General features: G+C 48.7%; 1 protein-coding gene across 2 annotated transcripts in view; it reads left to right on the forward strand.

Annotated features, from left to right (window-relative positions):
- The window catches only part of LOC142296994 (cytochrome P450 2C5-like), a 130445-nt gene that overhangs the window by 89811 nt on the left and 16398 nt on the right, over positions 1-24236 (forward strand). For both annotated transcript variants that reach the window (XM_075341192.1, XM_075341193.1), the window contains 3 exons: positions 2159-2335; positions 6791-6932; positions 15510-15694. In XM_075341192.1, the coding sequence (XP_075197307.1) occupies positions 2159-2335; positions 6791-6932; positions 15510-15694 (504 nt within the window). The remainder of the gene's footprint in view (positions 1-2158; positions 2336-6790; positions 6933-15509; positions 15695-24236) is intronic.

Raw genomic sequence — 24236 nt, forward strand, 5'->3', positions numbered from 1 at the left:
AGCCATGCATGCCCATGCCATCACGTTGCCTCCACCATGTTTTACAGAGGATGTGGTGTGCCTTGGATCATGTGCCGTTCCCTTTCTTCTCCAAACTTTTTTCTTCCCATCATTATGGTACAGGTTGATCTTTGTCTCATCTGTCCATAGAATACTTTTCCAGAACTGAGCTGGCTTCATGAGGTGTTTTTCAGCAAATTTAACTCTGGCCTGTCTATTTTTGGAACTGATGAATGGTTTGCATCTAGATGTGAACCCTTTGTATTTACTTTCATGGAGTCTTCTCTTTACAGTTGACTTAGAGACAGATACACCTACTTCACTGAGAGTGTTCTGAACTTCAGTTGATGTTGTGAATGGGTTCTTCTTCACCAAAGAAAGTATGCGGCGATCATCCACCACTGTTGTCATCCGTGGGCGCCCAGGCCTTTTTGAGTTCCCAAGCTCACCAGTCAATTCCTTTTTTCTCAGAATGTACCCGACTGTTGATTTTGCTACTCCAAGCATGTCTGCTATCTCTCTGATGGATTTTTTCTTTTTTTTCAGCCTCAGGATGTTCTGTTTCACCTCAATTGAGAGTTCCTTAGACCGCATGTTGTCTGGTCACAGCAACAGCTTCCAAATGCAAAACCACACACCTGTAATCAACCCCAGACCTTTTAACTACTTCATTGATTACAGGTTAACAAGGGAGACGCCTTCAGAGTTAATTGCAGCCCTTAGAGTCCCTTGTCCAATTACTTTTGGTCCCTTGAAAAAGAGGAGGCTATGCATTACAGAGCTATGATTCCTAAACCCTTTCTCCGATTTGGATGTGAAAACTCTCATATTGCAGCTGGGAGTGTGCACTTTCAGCCCATATTATATATATAATTGTATTTCTGAACATGTTTTTGTAAACAGCTAAAATAACAAAACTTGTGTCACTGTCCAAATATTTCTGAACCTAACTGTATCTATCTATCTATCTATCCTTCTATCTATCTATCCCTCTATCTATCTATCTATCCATCTATCCCTCTATCTATCTATCTATCTATTCATCTATCTATCTATCTATCTATCTATTCATCTATCTATCTATCTATCTATCCCTCTATCTATCTATCTATCTATTCATCTATTCATCTATCTATCTATCCCTCTATCTATCTATTCATCTATTCATCTATCCATCTTTCCCTCTATCCATTATCTGTCTATCGATTATCTTTATTATTTATTGCAGGGACAAACCTGCGGTAAATCCGCGGCAAATCCGCGGCAAATCCGCGGCAAAACCACATGCGGATTTGGTGCGGATTTTTTCCGCAGGTCCGGAAATCTTTCACTGGCAGAAGTTTCTCAAGAAATTTTCTTGAGAAACTTCACATTTCTAGTGCGCACATAGCCTAATGCTCAACACTTGCTGACAGCTCGGACTCCGAAGTAGATTGTAGAGTGTATTTAATACTAATGAGGTTTCATTGTCACACACACGCATTCACCCACATGCGTGCACCCACATGCACGAACCTACACACGCACGACACCTACAGTGCTCCCTTTGAACATTATGATTTTAACCAATATCACACTGAACAAAAGAGACTTTCAAAAATGTCAACAACACTGGGATTCTTGGAACTTTTTTTTAACCTATCACATGAAAATAGGATTAGTAGTGCTTTTTCAAGGTTGTGTACCTCCTTTTCATGTGAGCTCGCATACCGATACAGCATCTTTGCCTGCACATGATGGCTGATCTGATCTTGTGCCTCTAACAGCCACAGGAGATCCACCCACTGGTGTTAACCAGTTTTCTCTCTCTTTTAATCTCTGACAGCAGAATTTAACACGCGACAGCGGGGAGCGCGCCGTTTCCCGCTCGCATTGATGATCCCATGACATGACATGATCATGGGGTGCCGATGGACTGTCATGACCGAAAGGGTCATCTGATGATACCTGTGTCTGTCATGACTAATTAAGCCCGGAACTCGGAAGTCAGAGCAGGGACCACGGTGTACAGCACATCACAGCATAACAGGCACATTTCTACATATCTTGTAGAAAATGTTGAATCTGAAAGGAAGGTTGTCTGACAAATCTATTGAGGTGTACTGATTTATGGTGGGCACTGTATGTGTAATGTCTTCATTTATATTTCACTCCACAGTTGTACAACGCATATCCATCCCTGTTTTGCTGGCTTCCAGGAAGTCACAAAGCCGTCCTAAAAATCACTGATGAGCTACATTCCATAATTAGAGACATGTTCACGAAAATAAGGAACCAACTGGATGACAATGACCCACAAACCTTTATAGGTTACTTTCTCGTCAAACAAAAAGAGGTAAAATAGTAGGATAAGAAATTTGGTAATAGCGGTTGTCTGGGAGGAATGAAGAGAGGTCATATTCCGAACTTTCCGATCTTCATTAAGATTTTACTAAGCACCTGAGCAAAACACAGCATTTCTCCGTCAGCCTTTAATTGCTATGGCTGTGGAGCACGCTGTATCAACAAAACAAATCTACAACAAAGATAAAAGTTAGTGATGAGCTAAAAAACTCTGCACTAGTCGTTATGCTCACAAATATTAAGGTATTCACAATATCCGTTACTCATCGAGTATTTTGGTATTCGCCTTGTGAATTTTGAGTCCCCTCCCAGCATGTCTGGCACCTGATTTTCAGCCACTAAACATACGTGAATTGCCTGCCAATCAAAGTCATGACAAAACAATCACTGATCTCGGGGAGATCACTGCCAGCAGCCAGTGAAGGAACTCAACACACAGTGAAATCCTAGGTGCATTGCCCCCTGTTAGGAGTCTCGACACGGAAAATAGTCAGATATCCCTCCGGTTCTTTTTAGGAGGCCACCATAACCACCATATTAAGTGGCTCTTTTAGTCAATATCCAGCTCTTGACGAGTTTAAAGATATGACAAGGGAAATACCAAGGCCAGGTATCCATCCACAGACAGCTGTTTCGGGGTATTGCCCCTCATCAGTGTGGAAACTGATTTAACTCTTATGAATATGCACTGCTTCCCCTGTCCACCCTTTTTGCCGGTGTCTATGATTGGTTGACCTCACACTAGCTGTCTGGGTCAGGAAGGGGAGTGTAAGAATAAATAAATAATTGGAAAAAATGAGGAAGGGTCTCCTGTATATTGGTACCCAGTGCAGATAAAACAGATGGCTACAGGCTGCAGCCACCAGCTATATGCGTTATCTTGGCTGTGTATCAAAATAGGAGGGACCCCATGTGGCTTTTTTAAATGATTTAGATAAAACATTTAAAAAAACGGTGTGTTGTCTCCCTCAATTTTCATACCCAGTCAAGATAAAGCAGACAGCTGCGGGCTGGTATTCTCAGGCTGGGGAGGCCATTGGTTATTGGGCCCTCCCCAACCATTAGGTGAGCCAATTCTAGCACTTTACCCGGCTCATCCCTATCGCCCTAGTGGCAATTGGGGTAAAGTACACATGTGGCCAAAATTGTTGGTACCCCTCATTTAATGAGAGAAAAACTCACAATGGTCACAGAAATAACTTGAATCTGACAAAAGTAATAATAAATAAAAAATCTATGAAAATGAACAAATGAAAGTCAGACATTGCTGCTTTTCTGCTTCCACAGAATTTCTAAAAAACTAATACTCATGAAATATGCCTGGATAGAAATGATGGTACCCTTAATTTAATATTTGTTCCACAACCTTTTGAGGCAATCACTGCAATCAGACAATTCCTGTAACTGTCAATGAGACTTCTGCGCCTCTCGACAGGTATTTTGGCCACTCCTCAAGAGCAAACTGCTCCAGTTGTCTGGCGTGTGAAGGTTGCATTTTACAGCAGCTTGTTTCAGCTCTTTCCAAAGATGCACAACAGGATTTAGGTCAGGGCGCATAGAAGGTCACTTCAGAATAGTCCAATGTTTTGCTCTTAGCCATTCTTGGGTGTTTCTAGCTGTGTGTTTTGGGTCATTATCCTGTTGCAAGACCCATGACCTGCGACTGAGACCAAGCTTTCTGACACTGGGCAGCACATTTCTCTCTAGAATCCCTTGATAGTCTTGAGATTTTATTGTACCCTGTACAGATTCAAGACTCCCTGTGCCAGATGCAGCAAAGCAGCCCCAGAACATAACATGGAGCTTCCTCCATGTTTCACAGTAGGGACAGTGTTCTTTTCTTAATATGCTTCATTTTTCCCTCTTTGAACATAGTGCTGATGTGCCTTGCCAAAAGGTTCCATTTTTGTCTCATCTGTCCATAGTAAATTCTCCAGATGCTTTGTGGCTTGTCAACATGTAGTTTGGCAAATTTCAGTCTGGATTTTTTATGATTTTTTTTCAACAATGGTGTCCTCCTTGGTCGTCTCACTTGAAGTCTACTTTGGCTCAAACAACGATGGATGGTGCAATCTGACACTGTTCCTTGAGCTTTAAATTCACCTTTAATCTCTTTAGACATTTTTCTGGGCTCTTTTGTTACCATTCATATTATCCATCACTTTGATTTGTTCTCAATTTTCCTCCTGCAGCCACATCCAGGGAAGTTTGCTACAGTCCCATGGATCTTAAATTTATGAGTAATATGTGCAACTATAGCCGCATGAACATCAAGCTGCTTGGAGATAGTCTTATAACCTTTACCTTTAACATGCTTGTCTATAATTTTCTTTCTAATCTCCTGAGACAACTTTTTCCTTCACTTCTCCTGGTCCATGTGGAGTGTAGTACACACCATGTCACCAAACAGCACAGTGAGTATCTGTAGCCCTAAATACAGGCCCACTGACTAATTACAAGATTGTAGAAACCTGTGATACTAATTAGTGAACATAACTTAATCTAACATGCCCCTTATGTAACATTATTTTCAGAGGTACCATCATTTCTGTCCAGGCCTATTTCATGAGTTTTATATTTTTAAAAATTCTGTGGAAGCATAGTTGAAAAGCAGTGTCTGACTTTCATTTGTTCATTTTCATAGATGTTTTATTCATTATTACTTTTGTCATATTCAAGTTATTTCTGTGACCATTGTGGGTTTTTCCTTCATTAAACGAGTGGTACCAACAATTTTGACCACATGTGTATTGGGTTGATGTCAGCTGTGATTTGTCAAAAATCACAGCTGCCATCAAGGCCTGGGTTGGTAATGGAGAGGGGTTTATGAGAACCCCGCCATTACAAACCTGGTAAGTACAAAGACAAAAATATGCACAAACACACAAAAATCCTTTATTTGAAATAAAAAAAACAACCATGTAAGTGGGACCTCGTGTGGATTATGTTGGACCTGCAGGGGTGTTTTGGGAGTTAATAAATTGGTGAAAGGGGGTGTTTTATTTAAAACAAATAAAGGATTTTTCTTTGCTTTGTAAATTTTTTTTACTTATATGATTAGTAATGGGGAGGTCTCATAGATCCCTCCCCATTACAAATATTGGGTTTGAAGACATCTATGTTTTTTTGACAAATCACAGCTGATATTAACCCCTTATATTACCCCGATTGCCACTGTACCAGGTCAATCAGGATGAGCTGGGTAAAGAGCCGGAATTGGTTCATCTAATGGATGCACCAATTGTGGGTTGGCTGCGGGTTGCTATTTTTTGGCTGAGGAGGGCCCAATAACCATGAACGTTCTCAGCCTGAGAATATTCTCAAATAAAGTTTGCTTTATCTTCGCTAGGCATCTAAATTACTGAGGACCACAAGTCATTTTTTTTTAATTATTTATTTAAATAATGTTAAATATTTTGATACACAGCCAAGATAATGCACATAGCTAAGGGATGCAGCCTGTAGCCATCTGCTTTATCTACGCAGGGTATCAATATATGGGGGACCCTATGCCATTTTTTTTCAATTATTTATTTATTTATTTTTACACTTCCTGGCCCAGACAGGTAGTGTGAGGGCAACCAATCAAAGACGCTGGCACACTGCATGGGTGGGAAAAGCAGTGAATATTAATGAGATCCTGGAAGTAGTATGACAACATTATTGCCAGAAAACAAATGCGAGTCAGAAATTCACCCAGATATTTTCTTCATGCTGTTCCCATTCAGTTTCAGCACTTTTTCATCCATTTCAGCATTCTAGCAGCCCTCCCAGACCTACTTCCAAGGCCCTCCGGAAAATTATTGGAGTTTCTCATTGACCTGAATTATAGAAATTATTAGTAATAATCTGAACCCAAATATTTTACTGTTCACCCATCCCTAATAAAGGTCTAAGATTTTAATCAGCAAAATTTGCACATTAAAGAAGACCTTTCAGTGGATTTTTTTTTTAAACTTAATGCCTCCTACAATTGATGCCATTCCATTGATTCTGGAACAGTTTTTCTTTTTCTACTGTGCCTTTCCATTCCAAAGTTATAAACCCAGGTGATGGTTAAAGTTTCAACTAACTGGGTGTAGACCACCAAACCTTTCTGTGGGCTTGGCTTTATATTGATTGGCCAGTGTCTGAGGAGAAGAAAACAAAAGCCCCCAAAGAAGTTCTGTGGTGCACACCCAGTTTGCATGTTTCTTACCGGAGGGCATAACTTTGGAACAGAGGAGCACAGAAGAAAAAGAAAACCTTTTCCAGGATCAGTGGATCAGTACCAATTGTGGGTTATGCTTAATTTAATAATAAAAAAAATCAGTGAAGTCCTCTTTAAGGGAGTCAAGTTTTAACCCTGCGAGACCTGCCTAATTATACGTTGATCTAATATTCTTGCTGTTTCCTATATATATGTTTATTGTGTTCCTTGATATATTTCATATTTTGTACACTTCAGGAGAAACCAAATCCAGAGTTATATTTTCACGATGAAAACTTAACCTCTCTAGTGGCGGACTTACTTGAAGCTGGAATAGAGACATCTGCTGCCAACCTGAGATGGGCCCTTCTAATAATGATGAAATATCCTGAAATTCAAAGTAAGGAGAAATCACAATTCTTTAATTGCATTTCAACCTTTGAACACAATTTCATGTTTGAAAACTTCTCCCTCTTTGCTGGTGAATATCCAGCCTCCTAAGCTTGAGAAAGCTCCTCAGTGTCCCTCCTACCTGCTGATGGTGCTCAATCTCAATCTCTGCTCACATAGCAAATTGACAGCTCACTCCTTGATACTGCTGAATATCTACCCAGTTAATTTAGTTGGCAGCTCCTCCGTGTCCCTTCCTATTGCTGCTAAACTTTCACACTACTCAGTACTAGAGATGAGTGAACTTCTGAAGGTTCAGTTTGCCAAGCCCAATTGAACAAGGGGTGTGTTCGCGAACCTTTATCAAACCTTTCTGAATCCTATTAGATTCAATAGGAAGCCAAATATAAGGCACAGAAAACACCTTTAGGGCGGGGTCAAAAGCTTTCCAAAACAGTAAAAATATGTTTTACAGTGCTGCACCACTGTTTTGGCCTAGTCATTAGCTTCCTAGGCTATAGACAGAAGAAACATAGAGGTGGAAGATAGACAGATGTACTGTTAGTGCTCCAATACCCCTGCCAGTACAGACAAGACACAACTTGGAGACCTATGTTGTCGTCTGGACATTAAAAATCCTTCCAGGGATAGGGTCACCAAAGTACCAAGAGAGGAGCAGCTGGATATACCAGATGAGATTTTAACTTCTACAATAGAATTGGAAAGGGAGGATAAGGCTATGGAAGAAGAACAAGGGCTGCCACCTATGAGGCAGCAGATCACTGTGGTGGGAGAAGAGGGTATGCCACTGTGAAGCCCCACAGGTGTTGTGTCGGTGCATTACCTTCAGGGACTCCACGCAGCTGGATCCTGTCACAGGTAGGAGATCTTCTTCTAGGATTGTCGTGACGCCACTCTCAGAATTGCGGTCAGTGGGGACCGCCACTGCAGATTAAGGGTGCCTGGGGCTGATGATAGGTGCAGTCAGTTGGAGTAGCCTCCTGAGAGTGAGGCAAGCCCCAGGGCCCTGTGTAGGTGTGTAGAACCACAAGGCGCAGAATAACTCCACACAAACAGAATGTCTTTCAGGGGTTTTACTCACTTTAGATGGCAGGGTGAGTAACCCGGGCGTAGCTGGGATGAACCAGGCTGGAACCAGGTGTCCTTCAGGCTGACTGATGAGGGTGACTACCGACTCGCCTTCCTTAGCCCTTTGCGTTTTGGGGTAACCCCGACTTTTAGTCCCTATGGGGGTCACCCAGGGAAGTTGCTGAAGCCTCTCTCCCTTTCGTTTGGCCCGTCTGCTTGTAGCCTGGACCAGGACACTCCGGCTGCTTGCCTCCTGTGAACTATGGGCCCTAACTGTGGCTACGTGGCTGCGGACTCTGTAGTGTGTTCTTGGGGGTGTGAAGTGCCCCCTCAAGCAGGTTTGGCAAGGAAAGGTGGATCTATCCCTGCACTGGGACCTACTACCCGTTTGGGCCTGGTAACTCCCTAGCAGTCTCCTTACTTCCCACTCCGTTGCTCTCTCTTTAGCTGAAGATGGATTTCGGGTAGCACTACTAGGTGACCGTTCTCCCCCGTCGGTAGCCACTGCGCGGACGCTGTCAGACTGCAACAGCCCCAGGGGTCTGCTCCTGACGTCTGCTCCCCCTGAACTCTGCACTAAACCGGCTCACTGCCCCTCCTCTCCTGTTCTTGCCTACGCCACCTAGCAACCAGGCTCTCTTACCACACCCCTTGATTGGAGATGGAGGCTTTTGGCCCCCTCCACTATTCCAGTGGAGGTGAAGGCTTTGCCCCCTCCTGGGATCCCCAGGGGTCCTCTCAAAGGTACATGTGTGAGACCTGATCACTATGCGCCTGTGTAGTCACACCTCGGTCAGCCTTCTGGATTACCTGTATTGTACTGTCCCCAGCATGGGTGCAGTACTCAGTGGTGCCTGACCAGGTCAGGGGCGCCACATTCCCCCTTAGTTATCACCAGCACGTCCTCGGGCTGCAAGACAACATTTTAAAAATGCATGCATAAAACGTTAAAACATGGTAAAACTTTTGAAACCACCTGGTACCATACATCACCATCCTCCACCCACAAGTCCGTTAACCCACCCAAAACCCTCTCAGGAGGCAGGTCACCGGTCCTTTTGGTAACCAGGTCTGGGCCATCCACTTCCCCAGACCTTTCCTCCAATCTTCCTCTCCCGTTGGCCGCGCCTTCAGCCACTTCTGGCAGGATGTAGAGGCGGCTTTCATGGTCTGGTGGTTTCAGGGTATACCTGGCCTGGTGGAGCCGCGCCTTCAGCCTCTTCTGGCAGGATGTAGAGGCGGCCTCTGCAGTTGGTGCTGACCAGGTACCCTCTTTGTGGTGGAGAGCCAGGCCCCATAAACAGGCATGCCCTCTGGTTGCAGGTGAGCCAAGGCCCCATAAACGGACGTGCTCCCTGGTTGCAGACGAGCCAGGCCCCTAAACAGGCTGGCTCTGGTGGTGGTACCCTCTGGTGTAACTATTTACACTGCGAGAGTTTGTGGCTATAGCCAGTTCATAGCCTTAAGGTTCATTTCTCACATTAGTTTATGTGGGCACATACTTAAACTTGGGAACGTTGCAAACTTCAAACTGGTCAAAACAGTAACTTGTTGTACTTTACTTTACTTTACTCCTCCATACCAGGGCTTGGGCCTGTAGGGCTGCGGCACCTGTTGGTTTCTCGATCTCTTTCATCGTCCGTGGTGGTCTCATCAGTAGGTTCTTTATCTGTTCTTTCTCTATCTCTGTCTTTCCTTTCTTCTTCTGTGTCTGTTGCTTTTTCTTTAGGACATGGTGTAACATCGAGTGCATACCAGCCTCTTTCTCCTTGATGCATTGTAAATTGCACTGTGTCTCCCATCCTTAGGTTCCTTCCAGGATGTCCTCTGGGCAAATGAGCTCTAACGTCTCTTCTGTTGACAAAAATGCCTTCCTTCATACCAGGTGCTACTATGAAGCCGTATCCTGATTTTAGGCTGAAATCTTCTACTACTCCTCGACAAAGGGGTCCTCTGACCTGGGCGTTGGACCTCCTCAGGAACCGTTTCTCCTTCAAGTCTCTGGCCGTTATTTCATCTTTATTCTCTGGAGACTGTGGTGCTGGGGAAAACTGTGTTCTGCTACGACGCCGTGTCTTGCGGGCTGGATTCTACGGAGTACAGCTTACAAGCTCCCAGGTGAGGCTTTTGGGCAGATCTTCTTCAGCAGACGGTATCGGGTCTTCTTCATCCCAGCGGGAGTATGGCAACATCTCCGGCTCTGGGCATGGATCTACTGCTGGTGGCTCCGGGGTCAGCTCCTCAGCCTCCTGGCCTCCTCTCCCCCTTAGTTCTACTGAGCACTCCTGTTGTGGCAGTGCTGGGGATGGGCGTTCTTCAGCAGGCCCAGGCGGAGGACTCTTTGGCGTGGTTGCTGCAGGGGTTGCCGGAATCCTCTTGGGGGTGTGCGGAGGAAGCAGATACTGGTCCACCAACTCTTGTGGGAATTGAGCCTCTAGGTCAGCCTTCAGCTTCCAGTATTCAGGGTCCTCCCCCAGCGTGGGCTTCCTAGCAGGGACTTCCTTGGACTGGGGAGCGGTGTCTGCTCTGGCCTTGCAGGCCGGGGTAAATGGTGATGCAATCTTATCTTGATGGGCCGCGCCTGGCGTGGCGGCGGCCTGGTCTTGGCGGGCCGCGCCTGGCATGGCGGCGGCCTGGATTGGCGTCGCAGCTGCGATGGGATCCGTGCAGGCTGGGCTGGGCGTCGCTGCAGCGATCTGGGCTTGGCGGGCAGCACCGGACGTGGCTGCGGCCTGGTTCAGCACCTCACTTGCGGCGCGGACGAGCGTTGCTGCTGCGGTGGGGTCTCGGCGGGCCGGGCCTAGCATGGCGGCGGCCTGGGTCAGCGTCACACCTGCGGCGCGGATGAGGGTCGCGGTGGCAGCCGGTTCTTTGCGGGCCGGACTGGGCGTTACTGCAGGGACCGGGTCTTGGTGGGCCGAGCAGGGCATCGCTGCGGCGGCCTGGGCTTGGCGGGCCGCACCTGGCGTGGCTGCGGCCTGGCTCAGCGTCGCCGCGCCGGGCGCCTCTTCAGGGACTGCGGGCGTGGCAGCAGGGGTCGGGGCACTCGTGCTGGCAGGGGCAACACTGGACTCACCCATCGGTAGCATCATCGGGGTCTGAGTCGTCACCGCCCGATCCGGCACTCGGCGCGCGGCTCTCTCTTCATAGGCCTGAACCGCCGCGGTCATCCCCAGGAACTCCATACGTCCCTCTCTGATCTGCCTTCCGATCCTGGCTTCCAGTTGATCGCAGAACTCGGCAAGCTCCCGACACCACCAGACAGCGGAGCCTGGTTCGGGGTCTCTGTGTTCAGACGCCATTTCCTCTGCGTCTCTTTCCTCCAACAACAGACTTGTGGCTTCCTTTCTGTCCCGACGTCTCTGAACGCCTCCGCTCCCTTTACTGGCGAGGTCAGGACTCTGCAGGGGATCTCTGGGTAGCCACACCTCTTCGTGGGCGGTAACTTCTTCCAGCGCGGGCTGCTGTTGTTTTTCAGCGCGCTTTTCATGGTGGCAATATGGCGGCGCTTCCAATTTTTCAAGCGGACCGCCCAGGCACATGGTCACCTGTCTGAACAGGTCTAGTCCTTATCCTGTTCGTGACGCCAGATGTGAAGCCCCACAGGTGTTGTGTCGGTGCATTACCTTCAGGGACTCCACGCAGCTGGATCCTGTCACAGGTAGGAGATCTTCTTCTAGGATTGTCGTGACGCCACTCTCAGAATTGCGGTCAGTGGGGACCGCCACTGCAGATTAAGGGTGCCTGGGGCTGATGATAGGTGCAGTCAGTTGGAGTAGCCTCCTGAGAGTGAGGCAAGCCCCAGGGCCCTGTGTAGGTGTGTAGAACCACAAGGCGCAGAATAACTCCACACAAACAGAATGTCTTTCAGGGGTTTTACTCACTTTAGATGGCAGGGTGAGTAACCCGGGCGTAGCTGGGATGAACCAGGCTGGAACCAGGTGTCCTTCAGGCTGACTGATGAGGGTGACTACCGACTCGTCCTTAGCCCTTTGCGTTTTGGGGTAACCCCGACTTTTAGTCCCTATGGGGGTCACCCAGGGAAGTTGCTGAAGCCTCTCTCCCCTTCGTTTGGCCCGTCTGCTTGTAGCCTGGACCAGGACACTCCGGCTGCTTGCCTCCTGTGAACTATGGGCCCTAACTGTGGCTACGTGGCTGCGGACTCTGTAGTGTGTTCTTGGGGGTGTGAAGTGCCCCCTCAAGCAGGTTTGGCAAGGAAAGGTGGATCTATCCCTGCACTGGGACCTACTACCCGTTTGGGCCTGGTAACTCCCTAGCAGTCTCCTTACTTCCCACTCCGTTGCTCTCTCTTTAGCTGAAGATGGATTTCGGGTAGCACTACTAGGTGACCGTTCTCCCCCGTCGGTAGCCACTGCGCGGACGCTGTCAGACTGCAACAGCCCCAGGGGTCTGCTCCTGACGTCTGCTCCCCCTGAACTCTGCACTAAACCGGCTCACTGCCCCTCCTCTCCTGTTCTTGCCTACGCCACCTAGCAACCAGGCTCTCTTACCACACCCCTTATTGGAGATGGAGGCTTTTGGCCCCCTCCACTATTCCAGTGGAGGTGAAGGCTTTGCCCCCTCCTGGGATCCCCAGGGGTCCTCTCAAAGGTACATGTGTGAGACCTGATCACTATGCGCCTGTGTAGTCACACCTCGGTCAGCCTTCTGGATTACCTGTATTGTACTGTCCCCAGCATGGGTGCAGTACTCAGTGGTGCCTGACCAGGTCAGGGGCGCCACACCACAGCTGATGAATCTGTGTTTTTTGTCATATATCCTGCAGCATATTGCAGAACAAAAACTATAATATTCAGGCTCCGCCATCTTTTACTCTCTGCCTTCCCAAACAAATAGCTGTTAAATATCAACTTCCCCTACCCATATGACTTTAAAATGCCAAGGCGTTATGGTCCGCCAAACACATAGGCTGTGGGTTTGATTTTTTTTTTTAGTTTTAAAACAATATATGTACTATTATTCGGGATGAGCGAATGTATTCTCCACTATTCGGTATCCGACGGATAACAGGCTATCCGCACCATTCGGTATCCGACAGATAAAACAACATCCGCTCCGATACTTTCATTTTCATTTCTGGACTTCCTGGCACCTGTTTTCTAGCCAATGAACACATCAGATGTTGCTTGCGCTCACAGTAACGCCGCAGCCATCTTTGTTGTGATGTTACTGTGAGTGGCTTCACCGCACAGCGTTATAGGGGCTATATACGCCAGTGGCCATTTTGTAAACACGCAGCCATAGGGAGTTGGTGGTGTAGATAGACTGTATTGTGTGCGGGAGAGCGTTGTTAGATCCTTGTCCTTTTCCTGGTCCTTGTAAGGGCTGAACACAGTGTCCAGTAGCTGCTAGCAGCTCCATAAATCACTTTTTTGACAAACAATACGCAGGTCTTTCGATCTCTCTCTGTCTGTGTTGATCTCTCTGTCGATCACTCTGTCAATCTCTCTTTCTCTGTCGGTCTCTCCCTCTCCCCCCCCTCTCATACTCACCGATCACTGACCAACCACCAGTGCGGCACTGCACATCTGTCACACTGCTCCGGCGGCTTCTCCGGCTTTTGAAAATGCCGGCCGCTCATTATTTCATCTCGTATTCCTCCGCCCACCAGCGCCTATGATTGGTTGTGCATTCAGACGTGCCCCCATGCTGAGTGACAGCTGTTTCACTGCAACCAATCACAGCCACCGGTGGGAGGGTCTATGTAGTGCAGTAAAATAAATAAATAATTTAAAAAAACGACGTTCGGTCCCCCCAAATTTTGATACCAGCCAAGATAAAGCCACACGGCTGAAGGCTGGTATTCTCAGGATGAGGAGCCCCACATTATGGGGAACCACCCAGCCTAAAAATATCAGCCAGCAGCCACCCGGAATTGCAGCATCCATTAGATGCGACAGTCCCGGGACTCTACCTGGCTCATCCTGAATTGTTCTAGTGTGGTGGCACTCGGGGTAATAAGGAGTTAATGGCAGCCCATAGCTGCCACTAAGTCCAAGGTTAATCATGGCAGGCGTCTATGAGACACCCCCAATGATTAACCTGTAAGTGAAAGTAAATAAACACATGCACCTGAAAAAATCCTTTATTTGGAATAAAAGACAAAATAAAAACCTTCTTTTACCACTTTATTAAAACCCCCAAATACCCCTCCAGGTCCGGCGTATTCTACACAAGGTCCTGCGACGCATCCAGCACTCACGTAGAGGGAAGGAGAAAAAGCAAAGATATGTATATGGTGAACATTGGAATATGAAAATGCATTACTGCAAAGAAAACATGAAAAAGTTAAAAACCTGTTTGTAAAAAAATGAGTTATTTTGCAAATAAAATTGGCCAAGTTTAATTGAGCCCAGTTACCACGCCAAAGAGTGCAACTGCTATTTTTCATAATGTACGGTATGTCATGTTCAGTTTGCACCAGTTCAGAATATAAGATTAGGAAGTGCCGGCAATTCTTCTATTTTGTGATTGAGATACAGTAGGAGCTGTTGCATTTTCTGTGTTGAAGTGAAGGCACGGAGAGCATTCTCTGAAAAAGAAGAGCGAATTGGCATAGTTTGTGTGTAAAAGGCCATAAGGACAAGTCTGTGTAAAAAAGAAATCATGACATTCATTGCAGAGGGCATAACTCCTGTTTCACACGTCAGTGATTCTGGTACATATGTGCTAGTTTTTAGACATACCAGAATCACTGACATACGCAGACCCATTATAATCAATGGGTCTGCTCACACATCAGTGATTTTTCACTGACCGTGTCTCTGTGCGGTGTACACGCGTGTCCGTGATTGCCGCACGGAGACATATCAGGTTTTTTTTTGCACCATTGATGTCACACGGACCACACTATGGTGTTGTCCGTGAAACACGTGCCAGAAAAACACGAACAGTGAAAATAAAAAGCATTTTCAACTCACCCGGCTCCAGCGACGCTCTGTGCAGCCTCAGCTCTCTGCAGCTTCCTGTCTGGCTCATTATGGCATGCATAATCATTTATGCAGCCGAAGCTAACCCGGAAGTAGCTGCAGAGAGCAGAGGCAGTGGGGGTGGATGCAGCAGAGTCGGAGACTTCAGCACCATGGACAGCAGGAATGGGACAGGTGGGTATAATGGATCACGGATTACTGATTGCACATGGACAACCCACGTGTGCCGTAATTCGCGACACAAAAAAATGCGTTTCTAGACACGTCAGTGAAAAACATCTGTGTTTTTCACTGACGTGTGAAACAGGACTAAGGAGAAGTATGTGAGGGAGTCGTAATAATTGCATAGGAATCCCTGACCTAATAGCCACCACAATGGTTGAAGGTAACAGGAGAAGAACTCATCCAAGGGTTATCATTACACGTGTCCTGAAAAAAGTTGGTGGATGGAAGGGGCTTACAAATCATTATTCCATATGACCAGTATTGAAAAATCAAGTTTTAGCTAAGTTTTGGAGATAATAAGGAAATCCTTTCTTTGATAACAGAAAATGTTCATAAAGAAATTGAAAAGGTCATCGGTTCGGCTGAGCCTCAGATGGCGCATCGTAAACACATGCCGTACACAGACGCTGTAATCCATGAGGTTCAGAGATTCGCCAATGTTGTGCCAACCAATCTGCCACATCAGACTACTCAAGATGTCACCCTGAAGGGCTTCTTCCTACCAAAAGTAAGAAGTAACACATTTTATTCTCTGGATTGTTTTTTAATTCAAGAAATGTTCTGTTCCTCTTTGCTTTAGATGAACTATTTAATCATCCTTCACAATTTATGAAGAGTTCTTCTCACTTTCTGAATTCACTTGACACTGCAAAACAATTTCATCAAAATAGTTTGAGTGCAGGCAGAATAAAATGCGAATAAAATGCACCTGAAATAAGGAAAGAAACATGCAACTAACAAAATATGGAGATTGAGATATAGTGTGGAAATTTGGACTCAATATACACATACTTAAAGGCAAAACCATTCTCATGTCCCCACCAGAGTCTGCTCCTGCGACTTCTGCTTCGATCACCAGGCGGCGCCATGTTCCCGCTGTGAATAATGCTGGTGATAGGAGATGAGTCACTGCCAGTGGATCTGGTCGGCGCAGGCTCTGCTCATCCACTAAGCTGGGTTTCCCTGGGACCTACAGTACTACTGGCTGACTGTAGGTAGCATATGTCTTCCAGCTGAAGTTAACCCCATTCAGCTACAGCCAATGGGAAGACACCACACCCTTCTAATTCCCCCTCCTGTTTGCTGGTCACTGCCAGAGATAGTTCTGAATTCCTGGTTCCCATTCTGTTCTGTATAGTGATTCCTGTGTTTTGACCTCTGCCTGTTCTCTGACTGCCATTTTTGTACCTCACTATCCGATGCGGATTTGATTTCTGCCTGGTTTCCTGATTATGTCCTTGCCTGCCTGATTTTGTCCCTGTTCTGCAATTCCTGGTTCCATCTCTTCCACAGGTAGCGATCTCTGGGGCCCTGTGTAATTCCAAATCCCTGTATAGGGGTTAAAGGTTTTCAGGTTTCTCGGGGTCCTGGTTTTTGAGCACCTTCCCTTTAGCCTGTTCGTTACAGCCAGTCTGAGTCTGTGGTTCCAGGCAGGCGCTACAACCATACCCTCAATAAACACGTATCATATGATTTCTTCTTAGGCCACCAGAGAAGTGAGTAGCTACCCTGTAGATTGTGGTTGGACCCTTTCAAAGCCTTGAAACATAACTTAGATAATAAATAAAACTTACAGTGATGCTTGAAAGTTTGTAATTTTCCAAATTTCTGCATAATTGAAACCAAATACAACATCAAATTCTACAAATGTAGAGAAAAAGAAAAAAAAATAAACAAGTGAATCCAATATATTAGACTTTATCATTTTATTAATTAAGAAAATTATTTAATATCAAGTCTGGAAATGTCAAAAATATGTGACTCTTTGCTTTTAGTATTTTATCTGGTGTAAATCCCTTGTGCAGCATTAGCTGCATCTAAATGTTTCTCTTAATTGATGATTAGTTCTGCACATGGGCTTAGGGGAATTTTAGCCTATTCCTCAATACAAAACAGCTTCACTTCTGATAAGTTAGTGATTTTCTCCCATTAACTGCTCACTTTAGATCCTTGCACAACATGTCTATAGGATTAAGGTCAGGACTTTGACTTGGTGCAGTGTTCAGCGTTGCACTCGCTGAGTGTAATGGCGACGTCAGACTCTATTCACACTGCAGAGTATGACAAACAGCCATAGTTTCTTTAGTTTCACAGCCTGGCTTGGGCGTCGGCTGGTTCTGGCTTCACTACTCTCCAGTACAGCGGGCGTTAAAGGGAACCTGTCAGCAGATTTGGGGCCTATAAGCTGCGGCCACCACCAGTGGACTCGTATATACAGCATTCTAACATGCTGGATACAAAAGCCCAGGACGCTGTGTAGAACGTAAAATTCACTTTATAATACTTACCTAAATTGTTGCTGTGGTGGAGTTGGGTTATATGGGCGTCTCTGTTCTCCGGTTGCGGCGCCTCCTCTTTCGGCCTTTTTCATCCTCTTTCTGAAGCCTGTGTGCATGACGCGTTCTACGTCATACACACTCGCCAGTCCCGCGCACTACAATACTTTGACCTGCCCTGTTCAGGGCAGATCAAAGTGAGCCTGCGCAGGACCTCAATGCCAGCAAGTGTGGGCGACATAGGATGCGTCATGCACCCTGGCTTCAGAAGAAGGATGATGGCCGAAAGAGGAGATGCCGGTACCAGAGAACAGAGACGCCCATATGACCCAACTCCACCACAGTGACCATTTAGGTATTATAAAGTGATTTTTACATACACAGCGGTCTGGGCTCTTATATACAGCATTCTAATATACTGTATATGAGGCCTACTGGTGGTGGCCTCAGCTTATAGGCCCCAAATCTGGTGACAGGTTCCCTTTATTTTTTGCTGGCCTGTGATCGTCTGTTGGGAGCTCTGGCTGCTAATTGCCAGCCTTTATAAGGTTCTGGATTCTGGGGCTGAATAGTGTCACGTAACAGGTGTTGCGAGCATGTTCAGACCAATATGAGTCTGAAGCACACCAGAAGAAAGGTTGATACCGGGGACACACAAACAATGGGAGGCCCTGGAACTAGTGAGAGGGGTAGGTGGGTCCCCCCTAACTTCACCTACAACTGTCCCTTCTCACCTCACCAGTCCCCGCAACTGTCACCGAACAGGAACCAGGGAACCTAAAAAGATCCTAGTCACCCTGGCAGCTGAGTTTCACTAGACCTCCCTGCTTTATTAACAACACACCAGGGAAGTAAAGACAGACAGGGGGTAAATAACAACCAAAAGGATGTAGCCTGAGCACAGGAACTAGTTTTGCAGAACCTTCCTCAAAGGAGGACAAGAAACAAATGGGTTTGTATATCCAGCAGGGAATGCTGGGATACACCACTATTTAAAGCTGAAGGGCGTGACTGTTACGAGGGGGACCCGGGGAAGCGTGCCAAGATGGGAAATGGACAGCTTCCGCCGGTCAAGGTCCACTGTGCGGTGTAAGGGACCGCCGCTATGGTGGGTGAAGAGTGAGCGGGTTGCTGCTAGCGATCGTCTGGAATGTCACAGACGATCTATGTACACTGATCTGCCCTAACCCGTGAGGGTTGTATGGCACGGATCTCACGGCTCGGTGTACCTGTTGCACGGGGAAGCACAGAGGTGCCCACGCACGTGTGCCAGTGGAAGTCACGAGAATATGGCACGAGGGTAGCACAGAGGTGCCCACGCACGTGTGCTTTCAATAACCAGGTGAGTCCGGTGGAGACTTGAGGAGCTCACCTGGGACAGGAACATGGCCCGTTGAAGGGGATACTGCCGGAGCAGCAAGGCAGGAACACGGCCTGCAAACGAGGTACTGCCTAAGCAGCAAGGGCCAAGCCCACAAGAGACAGTAATGCCTGAGCAGTGGCGTGGCAGCACGCTGCCAGACATCCAAACATAGAAGGACGGTCGCGCGCCGCCATGATGGCAGGGGGAGCTTTTAAGGAGGTGCAGCTCCACCCGAGGGCGGGCGCGAGGCGGAGATGACGGACTTGACCCAATCAGGGTCCACGACGTCCCAGCCTGGCCAGTCAGGATTCACCACGTCACCAGCCTTGTCATCAAGCCGTGTGACGTCAGTGAGCGAATCAGGACGCACCACGCATTGCACATGCTCACCCTCCTGCCTCTTGGAAATAGAGGCGGGATCCTCGGTCTCACAATGTGCAGAGATAACGGGAATCTCACTGCTTCCCTGAGCAGTAAACCTCTGCACATTGCGCAGCCTCGCAGACCTTCAGGGCCGCTGAGCAGGAGGGTCTGCGGCAGGCCAGGAATGGGAGACCGCTTCACTCCTTGTAACAGGAGAACCACTAGGTGTCACCCTTCTGCTGCCTCTCTGAGAAGGTATCTCCTGCACACTGCGCAGTCTGGCAGACCTTCGGCGCTGCTGAGCAGGAGTGCTCGTGGCAGGCAAGGAATGGGAGACTGCCTCAGTCCTTGCCTCAGGAGAGCCACGAGATGTAACATTACCCCCCCGTCTAGGCCCCCCCCCTGTCCGTGCTCGAAGGCCGCTATCAAACCCGGGGCGCGGATATGATCCTCCAACTCCCAGGATCTATGCTCCGGACCACGGCCGGCCCACTCCACGAGGTAGTACCTCTTGCCCTGTATGACTTGTCTCCACAAGTTTTGCCACCTCAGGGTCGTCGGACGGGAAGTCGGTTTGAGCCGGCAGGGACCCCGAGAATTTATTAAGTCGTACGGGTTTCAGGAGGGACACGTGAAAGGTGTTGGCTATAGCCCAGCGTGGAGGGAGATGGAGTCGATATGCCACTGGGTTTACCTGCTGTAGTACTTTAAACGGACCCAGATACCTAACGGACCCAGATACCTAGGGGCGAATTTGGCTGCCTGTACCCGTAGGTTAACATTCTTAGAGGACAGCCATACTAGGTCACCAGGGGCGAAGGATGGTGCAGGGCGGCAGCGAACATCAGCCGTTGTCACCATCCGGTCTTTAGCCCTTTTAAGAGCCTCTTGGGTGTCATCCCAGATCTCCCGGGCCTTGGTCGCCCAATCCTCCACTCTAGTATCGGGTGACGTAATGGGCATCGGAACCGGGATTCTGGGATGTTGTCCGTTATTGAGTAGGAACGGAGTCTGGCCAGAGGATTCATGGACCGAATTGTTAATGGCAAATTCGGCCCAAGGAAGGAGGTTAGCCCAGTTGTCGTGGTGCGCGGAGATGAAATGGCGGAGGTAAGTTACCAAGGTCTGATTAGTCCTCTCCACTAGTCCATTGGTCTCGGGATGGTATGCGGAGGAGATGTTCAGCTCTATCTGCAGGAGCTTACAGAGCTCTCTCCAGAAGCGAGACGCGAACTGGGGACCCCGGTCGCTCACCACCTTGTCAGGCATGCCATGCAACCTAAATACATGCCGAATGAACAAGGTGGCGAGAGCACGTGACGTCGGGAGTCGTGGGAGAGGCACCAAGTGGACCATTTTAGAGAAGTGGTCCGTGATGACCCATACGACCCTGTGCCCTGCTGACTTGGGCAGATCTCCCAGGAAGTCCATCCCTACCACTTCCCAGGGACGATCCGGCACTGGCAGTGGGTGAAGAAGACCTGCCGGTCTCTGCCGGGACGGCTTATTCCGAGCACACGACATACAGGCTCCCACATACTCCTGTATGTCCTGGGGTAGTCTCGGCCACCAATAATGCCTGGTCACCAGGTCTCTGGTCCTTTTGACCCCGAAGTGACCCCCAACCTTGGAGGCATGGGCCCACGATAGCACCTCGTTCCGTAGTTCAGGGGGAACGAGGGTCTTTCCAGGTGGCACCTGGTCCAAAGAAGTGGGAGTGACCATCCTCAAGCTGTCCGGGGGTAGTATAAGACGAGGCTCCTCCTCGTCCTCCTCCAACACAACCATACAACGTGACAAGGCATCGGCCCGTACGTTCTTCTCACCGGCCAGGTGGCGGATAATAAAGCGGAACCGGGAGAAGAATAAAGACCAATGGGCCTGCCTTGGGTTCAGGCGTTGTGCTGTCTGGAGGTATGTGAGATTTTTGTGGTCAGAAAATACCTCAAATGGATGCTTTGCACCCTCCAGGAGATGCCGCCATTCCTGGAATGCTAGTTTCATCGCCAGTAACTCCCTATCCCCTATGGAGTAGTTCCTCTCGGCCGGAGAAAAGGTCTTGGAGAAAAAGAAACAAGGATGCTTCCTTCCTCGTTCGTTTTTCTGGTACAGGACTGCACCTGCACCGACCAAAGAGGCGTCTACCTCCAGTAGGAAGGGTTTGGAGATGTCTGGACGATGAAGGATGGGAGCTCTGGAGAAGTGAGTTTTGAGAGTGTGAAATGCCTCTACCGTTTCTCGTGTCCATGCTTTGGGATTAGCGCCCTTGCGGGTAAGGGCAATGATGGGTGCTGCCACCGTCGAGAAGTTGGGAATGAACTGGCGATAATAATTGATAAACCCCAAGAATCGCTGGATCGCCTTCAGCGAGCGGGGCTCAGGCCAGTTCATCACTGTCTCCAACTTCCCCGGATCCATTGCTAACCCCTGACTGGACACGATGTACCCCAGGAACGGCAAGGATTCCTGTTCAAAAACGCACTTTTCCAGCTTAGCATATAGCGAAGGGGTACGGAGCCTCTTAAGTACTCGGATGACATCCCTCCGATGGGTGGTAAGATCGGGGGAGAAGATAAGAATGTCATCCAGGTATGCAACCACGGAAAGATACAAATCCCGGAAAATGTCATTCACAAAGTCTTGAAATACGGCGGGGGCATTGCAGAGTCCGAAGGGCATTACTAGATACTCGTAGTGACCGTCCCTGGTGTTAAAGGCGGTCTTCCACTCATCACCCTTTCGGACTCGCACTAGATTATACGCCCCGCGTAGATCCAGCTTTGTGAAGACCTTTGCCCCGCGGAATCGATCAAATAGCTCAGTAATGAGGGGCAAAGGGTATTTGTTCTTGATCGTGATTGCATTTAATCCCCTGTAATCGATACAGGGGCGCAGATCCCCTTCCTTCTTCTGCACAAAAAAGAACCCTGCACCAGCCGGTGAAATAGACTTGCGAATGAACCCCTTCGCCAGGCTGTCCTGAATATATTTGGACATAGCCTCCGTCTCTGGCGCAGAGAGTGGATACACTCTGCCCCTAGGGGGCTCGGAGCCTGGCTTCAGGTCTATTCGGCAATCATATGGCCGGTGGGGAGGAAGAGTATCTGCCGCCCTTTTTGAAAAGACATCCCTGTAGGCCTCATAAGGTGTCGGTAAACCCGGCCCCTCTGTATTCCCTGAGGACCCTACCGACCTAATGGTAGCGGGTGGTTCGGTAGTCACGAGGTGCTCTCTACAGGATCCTGCCCAGGATGAGATCTCCCCTGTTGCCCAGTTGAGTATAGGAGCATGCTGTCTCAACCAGGGAAGGCCCAGTAGGATCTCATCCGTCCCCCCTGGAAGCACCAGGAAGGACACCTGCTCATGGTGTCCCGGTGGTACATCCATCCTGAGAGGGATGGTGATCTGGGTGATAGGATCGAGTAGTATGGACCCGTCGACTACCAGAACCCTGAGTGGCTTGAGCAACAGAACCAGGGGAACTGAGTATCGGGTTGTCAGGGAGGTCGAGATGAAATTGCCTTCAGCGCCTAAGTCCAAGCAAGCCAGGGCAGAGAAGAGAGTAGTGCCGAACTGCAACTGGGCGCTGATAGTCAACCTAGAGGGAGAGGTAGCGTCTAGAGTCCCCCCTCTGATAGAAACTAGACGCTGTCTTTTCCCGACGGTTTTGGGACATCGGGTAGCTATGTGTCCCCTCTGCCCACAGGAAAAGCAGATGACACAAGACCGAGAACCTGGGGCAGAGGAGACCACCTTGGACACCTCCATTGACTCCACGGAGTCGCCTACAGGACTGGCTGGGAGACCTGTCTGATGGAAGACGGGGGGCAGACGCTTTTTAGGCCGAGAAGACGTGGGTGCTGAAGAGACCTCGAGCCTTCGCTCCGCCTGGCGGATGCCTATGCGAGAGGCAACCTGAATCAAGGACTCTAAAGTGGCAGGCACCTCACGCGTGGCCAGTGCGTCTTTGACAAACCCTGCCAGGCCCTCCCAAAACACAGGGACAAGGACCTTATCCGGCCAGTCTAGCTCTGCGGCAAGTGTCCTAAAGTGTACCGCAAAGTCCCTGACTGAAGCGGACCCTTGCCGAAGTCGTAGGAGGCGCAGTGCGGAGTCGTGGGTGACTTGAGGCCCGAGGAACACCATTCTCATGGCCCCAAGATAAGCTGTTAAGTTATTCACCACCCGATCTCCGCGCTCCCACAACGGCGTGGACCACTTCAGCGCTCTCCCTGTGAGCAGGGACTGGACGAAGGCTACCCTCGCCTTCTCGGTAGCGTAAAGAGTCGCGGACAGCTCTAAGTAGGTGGTAACCTGGTTTATAAAACCACGGCACTCAGAGCTGTTGCCCCTAAAGCGCTCTGGAAGCGCAAGGCGAGGAGACCTTCCGCCCAATAGCACAGCCTGGGTAGCCGCCTGGGTGGCGACTGTCGTAAGAGTAGTCTTATCGGAGGAAGACTGCTCCACTGCTGCCAATCGTGACTCCAACTGCTGCACATAACGCAGCAACTGCTGCTGCTCTTCAGCCATAGCCAGACCTTTGGCGCGACCGTAATGTTACGAGGGGGACCCGGGGAAGCGTGCCAAGATGGGAAATGGACAGCTTCCGCCGGTCAAGGTCCACTGTGCGGTGTAAGGGACCGCCGCTATGGTGGGTGAAGAGTGAGCGGGTTGCTGCTAGCGATCGTCTGGAATGTCACAGACGATCTATGTACACCGATCTGCCCTAACCCCTGAGGGTTGTATGGCACGGATCTCACGGCTCGGTGTACCTGTTGCACGGGGAAGCACAGAGGTGCCCACGCACGTGTGCCAGTGGAAGTCACGAGAATATGGCACGAGGGTAGCACAGAGGTGCCCACGCACGTGTGATTTCAATAACCAGGTGAGTCCGGTGGAGACTTGAGGAGCTCACCTGGGACAGGAACACGGCCTGTTGAAGGGGATACTGCCGGAGCAGCAAGGGAGGAACACGGCCTGCAAATGAGGTACTGCCTAAGCAGCAAGGGCCAAGCCCACAAGAGACAGTAATGCCTGAGCAGTGGCAT

This window comes from Anomaloglossus baeobatrachus, chromosome 3, assembly GCF_048569485.1.
Source record: "Anomaloglossus baeobatrachus isolate aAnoBae1 chromosome 3, aAnoBae1.hap1, whole genome shotgun sequence".
Taxonomy (NCBI): Eukaryota; Metazoa; Chordata; class Amphibia; order Anura; family Aromobatidae; genus Anomaloglossus; species Anomaloglossus baeobatrachus.